Genomic DNA, 7383 nt, shown 5'->3' with positions numbered 1-7383 from the left:
CTCAAAGATTAACTGACTGGTTGGGGTAAACACACCCATTTTGACCAGAAATTGTCCACACACACAGCAGGAATGGGAAAGAGCCGTGTTTCATCAACTTGTGTGGCATCTCAGAGAGGTGACATAGCAGTAAGGAGAGTCTGCTGCAAGATTTCACAATTGCAAAGAAAACACCAAGCTGGCCTTTTTTTTCGGTCAGATCCTTATCTGGTGTAAATCGGTCCAGATTCATCAAAGCCAAGTTGTTCCTGGATGCTGTTGCTCAGTTTTCCAGAGTCAAAACTGATGTTTTATTAGAAGCTTATAGCTGCACATATTAAAGTAATCAGGGCTATTTTCATTACTGACTGTGCAAGTGAAACGAAGACAGACATAATGGAAATGTGTTCAAAAAAATTTACTGACAAAGAATTTAAATAATATTTTTTTTCTCCAGTGTATGGCTGTTGTGCACTGTAACCAGGTCTAGCAGATGCCATTAATACAATGGAAGGATTGTAGTGAAAGGGAGAGGAAATGTATTTCCCAATCCCTACTGGAAATTATGTCTCTGCTTAATTCCTCCAAGCAGCTAGGATTTAAATAATTCTTACTCTTTTCCCATTGGGCTTTCCTCATAGCTGCACATCCCTCAAGTGAGCATCTAGCCTTTGGGATTACCTGCAGAAAAACACAGTTCTCTTCCTCACCCTCCTCCTTCGGGATGTTTTATAGAGCAAGTTTACCTGGATTCCCCCAGATCAGTCATTTCCCTCTCTGCTGCTTTCTGCTGTCATTACGCAGTCTGGGTTCTCTTCTCATTTTATTTGAAGCGAGGTGGATTTTTACTCCATATTTATGCAGATTTTCTTGTTGTAGGTTTAAAGAGCTTCTCATTCATGCCTGCATTGACTCAGTCTTTCACTGACAAAGACAACCCCCCTGCTTTCTTCTCAAGCACATCAGGCAGCTGGCACTGAGACTCCAAATAGTTGTTTCTTCCCTTTGTCCTCCCTCCTTGTTCTCCCAGCCTTCTGTCCCGGTGAAGAACCTGTCCCCCAGAGCTGGGCCAGTGCAGAGCCCTCCCTCTGTCCTGTAGTAAGGAAGGTACCCACTGGAGGGACAGGGCTGGTTCGGACCTGGCAGCCCGCTGGGGAAGGAGGTGGTGACCAGGCAGTGTTCAGAGGTGCTGTCTCTTAGGAGCTGGTGGGCTGGTGGCTCTTCATCTGTCATAGAAGAAAGTACCCTCTTGTCCAACCCCAAACTTGGTGGGATGGTCTGAAAAAAACATAGAGGACTAAGACCTAAGGTCTTAAATGCATGAAAAAGCAGTGATGAGACATTGGAACTTATGTTGCCTTTGGGGAGGTGGCTGTCCCCCACAGCAACGGGGCAGATCTCATCCAGAGCCAGCCATGTCCCCCAGCAGGAGACCGGGACCACTGTCAAGGGACAGGGGCCTTGCCATGGCTGCTTCGAGTATCTTCTCCTCACAGATAGCTCTGCTCCTGCATTATGTTTTCAGAGCACAATTCCTTATTTTGTCCTTAAGGGACTAATTTTGGGGAACAGTATGGTGTGAGATGTGCCCACCTCCTTTCCTCCCTTCCTCCCCCTTTCAGAAACACTACAGGTTGAGTTTCACCCCAACTACTTTGCAGGTATTTAACCCAATTTAACCACGTAGACATTGAAACAGCCTGTGCAGGGTGATAAGCACCCGTAAGAGAGACCTTACACGACAGAGCGAGCCGAGGTGCTTGCTCAGAACAGGGGGCACATCCCACCACACACACCTGAAGGCAGCTGCAAGGGTTCCTGCTCTCCCCTTTGGCTTAACCTGTTTGGAGTTTTTCCCCAGCTATAGCTCTTCCTGCCCTTAAAGTATGTGTTCATGCAAAGCGCTGCCTGCACCAATTCTGTGTGCCGCTGTGCGTGACCTCAACTAAAGGACGGTGCAGTAGCAATACCCGGGCAAAGCACGTCACCATGTCTGGTTCAGGTGAAGTGTGTCTGGTTCAGCTGCAGCGCTGGTGCCATCGGAAAGGCCACCGAAGCCCTGGGGCAAGCGGGATGCGCTGAGGCTGGTGGGGTGGGTGCTCCCGCTCGTGGCAGAAGGAGCATTCCCTGGCTGTGCAATCTTGGGGAGTGATTTAGCAATTACCCTTGCAACTTGCTGTCTCAACATCTTTGCTTTCGTCTTTCTCATCATTATCAGGCTTTTCTCTCTCTGCATTTAACCCATATGTGAGTGGCTGGCCAAGAAGCTCTTCATATATTCTGTAACATGGATAAAATCCTGTGGAGATAGGGCAAATAACTCACTGTCTCATCCTGCTTAGTGTTAAACTTGTCCTCATTGAAGCTTTCTTCTCTTTCTGTTCTGATGTGCAGTGTGGTGAGGGAAGATGGGCTGATCAAAATGTGAGACGTTCCGTAGTAGGGCAGGTAGGGAAGAGCAAACGCCAGGTACTCAGGGGATAACGGGTCACTGCAAAGCGGGAGCTTGGTGTTCAGATCTTCAGGACTGTCCCTGGTCAGCAGGATTTGCTCCAAGACTCCTGGGCTGGATGGTGGGGGAATGGTCCCATCCCTTGTCTCCAGATCTCCTAGAAGCTCCTTGAAGGAATTTATATTTAATCAAATATGGTAAAATGATGCTATCAATGGGCAAAAGCCACTAGCAATGAAATGGTTTCTCATATAGGGTTTTCAGTTAAATTTAATGCCACGTTAGCTCATATACTCTCAAACAGTCTCTAGTAGTTCACACAGGAGAAATATGAAATTCCATGTTTTCCCTGTGTTGATGAAGAGGAGCAATAACCAGGCTTCAGAGATAAAAAACTCGGTCTCCATGCCCTGCTGCCTGACTTTTTACAGCCTGCTGGTTGGCACCAGCTGAAACCACAGCCTGCGGAGACAGCGTCTGTACCTGATCCGAGGTTAAACCTGCGTCTGATTTCATGAGCTGCCTTGGCACGTCCCAAGACAAAGAAATGAGACTCCCACAGGCTTGGGCTGCTTAGGGTGATTTACAGCCTCCTGAAAATCTTGGTAGATCAGCGGTGCTTGTGAGCATTCTGAAAATGGAAGAACAATAAAATTTGGGTAGAACCTGAAAAAATATCTGTAGAACCCTCTTTTCCTCCAGATATTCTCTTTTCGAGTTTTCCATACAATCAAAACTGGCATACACAATTCGAGTCTTTAAAACAGTTTGGACTTGATGTTTCAATTCAGCTCCTGTTTTATCCCTGTCTTTATGTGAAAAGCTAAAGATCACCACTGCTACAAGACACTATTTCATTGAAAAAAAAAAAAAGGTCATCTTGCTGTTATAGATAAACACACACTAATATATTGCTACTGGAAAAATTGTCTGCCTCTTGCCTGCTCGCTACTGCTGTTAAATCCCCATCCACATCAACTTTCTTCTGTTTTTTTCTGATCAAAAGACCTGTCTCTAGGGCTTTTTGCATTTTAAGGATTTCTTACAAATATCTCGTTCAAATAGGCCTGAATCTACACATTGGGTAACATAACTGCAACCCAGTTCACCAGTGAGAGAAAAAGGATATTTTCTATAGTTACCAGGTAGCCAAGAAGCACCCAAGAAGGGAAAGCCAGTGGGGAGAGCATCGTCCCGGATCCGCCTGGCTGCCTTGGTGACAGGGTTCCAGGGCAGCATCACAAATGGGAGGACACCCCACCCACCTACCCCATCTCCCTGCTAGCAGAGCTCTCTCCTTCCTCCTCCCCAGTACAGTCTTGTAGACATCCTGGGATTACTGGGAGGCTCACAGGCAGCCTGGCTTCTTTCTAAGGAAGCATCGGTTGCTTTTCTCCCTGCCAGTGAGGTGACAAACTGCTGTTCTAAACCCCAGCAAACCAGTCATCCCCTTCCTGCACCTTGTTCTGCACTGGCACGGGAGAGCCTGTTTGATGGACTCCAAACCAAGCAACCAGCAGCCAAAGTGACACATTCAAAAGGATAAATTTCAATAGAAATGGCATCAGATTAATGCATTCTTTCATTTTCATAACAATCACTGCAAAGACGGTGATACTGTGACATAATAATGCGTCTCTCCCTGGTTTATAAACACAGAAGAAGGTAGGGGAATGCCTCAGTCATCCCTCAGTTGTGCATTTTTAAAGCCATGTATTTCCATACTTTAAAAAAAGAATATATCCTGTAAATATATAGAAACCAACAAAGACTCCTGGATATTCCACACTGCAATAGTTATTATCTATTTTCCTCCATTCAAGCTTCAACTATTTTGTGCTAAATGACAGATGATTTTATTACTGCATCAACATGTATGTATTTCAGCATTTAACTGGCAAGTGTAATAGAGCGGAGCAGCTCCTCTGACAATACATTAAAAATGCTCGTAAATACCTGGGTAACAGAGAAATTCAGAATAAGATTCTTTCCCACATAGTATTTTATCTGTTTACTGAAATTCCAGCGCTCTAAAGCACAGAAATTATTTTGAATGGACTACATTATTATTCATCCCATTTATTATCCTGGTTGCTGCCTGCAGTAAAAAGTGGTTTCTGATAATGTGATTTCTCAACTGCATCAGTATGATATACCGGCTGCTAATGAAGTGTTCAGGCACCCAAAACCCCAGCCTCATTGAAATTCATTACCACAATGATTCTGCCAGAACTAATTGCTGTCAAGGCTGCTTATGCATATGTCTTAGTTTCATTTCACAAAATGACAGAGCTAATGCTGGTACAAACCAACGTAAAAAAAACCCTGGAGCCTGCAACACACTCAGCACGTTGCAGGAGGTTTCTCCAGTGAGCTGACACTCCTGCAGGGCCAAGAACAGTCTGAGGATTTGGATACTTTTTTCCTTTAAATTGAAATATGGCGTTAACGTGCAGAGGAAATAATGATGGAGTATGGGAGGGTCTTAAGGAAAAGACATGGGGAGGTCTCTGCTGCCTCCAGTGCGCCCTGAATCACTGGGCTTTGGGCAAGGCACAGGGTTTGGGCCAGAGGAGGACTCAAAGACATGGGATTCGAAGACAGAAAAGGCAGGGGTGGGCTCCCTGGGTGCTGAGCTCCCATGACCCTCACAGCCTCCCCCACCAAGGCGCAGATCCTCCCTGTGTCCCCAAATTCAGACCCACACCCTGAAGACCAGACCGTCTTCCTGAGCTGCAAACGCTCTTATGCAAACCAAGCATGTCTTTAAAGATGCTTTTACGGCCATAAATGCAATTTGCTGGGAAGGAAGGGAGAGGAACTACGGAAGTTTGTGAACCCTGGGACTGACTTGAGCAGATTTGCTGAACAACTCCATTTACATGATGTTTGTGCATTCCTGTTTCAAAAGTCAGCCTACGCGAATCGCTCCAGATACGCCTTGCCAAAATACTTGGGACTGATCCAAGGGAATGATCTTGACTGTTGCAGGTGGGTTATGGACCCCCGAGAGGTGCCGGAGGTGTCAGAGAGTTCACTAATTATGGCTCATTACAGCTCGTAGGGGAAGGATGCTCTCAGCACGGGGAGCTGGGGTGCTTTAGCAGGACACCTTTTCAGACACCTCCTGATGTGGGCAAGATGAACAGGGGTGAGGGTTTTCCATTTCAACCTTCTGGAGTTACATTTTGCTGCTGAGATCGGTGGGAGCAAAGCTGCCCTTTCGTGGAGCCTTTCAGTGTTTTCCATAACGATTTCCCTGCGACTTCAGACCTCTGCAACCGGGCCAGTTAGTTTCAACAAAGACAACTTTTATTATCTTAGTGAAAAGCCTGGATGTGCTGGTATGTTCTGCTTGCTACATACACGTTTTCAAGCATTAGTCATGCCATAACATCTGCTTTTTATTGGTAATTACACTATCCCCATTTTAATAAGAGGTAATTCTTAAATTTCTCATAAAATATATATGACTCCAGGGAAAGAAGGTGAAAGGTTTTGCAAGCCTTTCACAGCCACAAGACCAAAATGAGTGGAAATAAATCCTTTCTGAGCAGAACTTGTCCAGCCACTCACGACAGCGCGTCCAGGGATGCCTGTGTGACTCGCTGTCCCTATTTCTCCTAATTGTTCATGCTCTGCAGAACAGACCTGCAAAGCCCATGTGCCGCGGCCCTTCTGGGTGCTATTAACGTGCTCAAAAATGGGGACCTGCTCCTAAAACTGCACGTACATGGATACCCCCTCCCGGGTGTAACTCAACTGGAATTAGTGTGAAGGGGGTTCTGCGAGATCAGGTCTGAACTGGGGAACAGTAAAAGTTTGTGGGCTGTTTCCAAGTGTTTTAGATGCTTTAGAATTGCAAATAGGTGTCCAGATTAATGGACCGTAGCTTGTTTGCATTCATATTTATGGTAGACTTGGTATAAACCGAGCTGACATAGTGTGCCTGAAAAATGAGTTACATCTGAAGTGGAAGACCAATATCCAGATAAAGCATCATGAAAAAAGTCTTTTTCAGGCTCCTTCAAAAACTTCCAGTTTGTTATTTCCCGCTGTCTGTCTGTAGTTAAGTGCTGCTGCACTACTTCAGCAATGCGGGCACTGGGCTCTGCGATTCCATAGCGTGTTTCCAGGGATTTTTCTCGTGATTCTGGACAAGGCAGTGACAAATGACACTTTTGCAAGGTCATCCCTAAATCTTTGAAAGCCAGGGTGCTTTTTCAGTGGCTCCTGCCATTCACTGAATGCCAGCAGCCAAACCCATATGGAGCATTGTGTGCTGAGCTCATTGTTGATGCAAATGCACACAACTAGTTTTGATTAAGAACAAAATGCAGAATTGACTCAAACTGCTTTTTTTGTTTGAAAAGCTTCAAGCCTCTCATTATCATCAGGGTTTCTTTCAGGACAGGAAATCGGAATTTCCATAAAATAATGCTGAAAGGCACAGGGCGAAGTCAAAGAACATTTATGTTCCTAACGAATGGAAGGATAAACATGCAAAACAAATTTGGGGACACTCAACTAAACATTTGGGGGCATGTTATGGCATATGGATTGTTTAAATTATTCAATATATAATAAGCAGCCACATACACAAATGGCACAAGGACAAAGCAGTGGGTTTGAGAGAGGCCTTTTCCCTTGGCACAAAGCTGCCAGCTATCGAGGACGTGGTTACTGCGTCCAGTAGCCAAGGAGGTTTGCAGGGTAGGGTGCCTAGGTTGCGTGGTTTTCATGTGAACAAGGAGCTCGTTCCAATACAGAAGAAGGTCCCATGGCAGCATTTGTAGCCCTGGGGTCATTGAGGTGGGATCAAAAAAGATCCAAAAGAGGTTTTGTGTAACCTCAGGGCTGTTCTGCTGTGTTTGGAAACTGGTGCTTGGAGGGACTCGCCAGCCGCTGAGCACAGCCAGCATGCAGGTGGTCCGGCACTGTTTCCCATTCTT

The 7383-nt window shown here is 45.6% G+C and overlaps 1 protein-coding gene across 1 annotated transcript; it reads right to left on the bottom strand.

The window, feature by feature from the left end:
* Positions 1-389: 389 nt before the first annotated feature.
* On the bottom strand, positions 390-3621 carry LOC119152314. Its single transcript, XM_037397443.1, has 3 exons — positions 3574-3621; positions 2305-2598; positions 390-1257 (listed from the first exon to the last, which is right to left on the bottom strand). Exons 1-3 carry the CDS (start codon positions 3619-3621, stop codon positions 901-903), a joined length of 699 nt encoding a protein of 232 aa, XP_037253340.1. The 3' UTR covers positions 390-900.
* Positions 3622-7383: the final 3762 nt, after the last annotated feature.

This window comes from Falco rusticolus, chromosome 8, assembly GCF_015220075.1.
Source record: "Falco rusticolus isolate bFalRus1 chromosome 8, bFalRus1.pri, whole genome shotgun sequence".
NCBI lineage: Eukaryota > Metazoa > Chordata > Aves > Falconiformes > Falconidae > Falco > Falco rusticolus.
The sequence above is the reverse complement of the archived record's forward strand: the minus strand, read 5'-3'. Positions and strand labels throughout refer to the sequence as shown.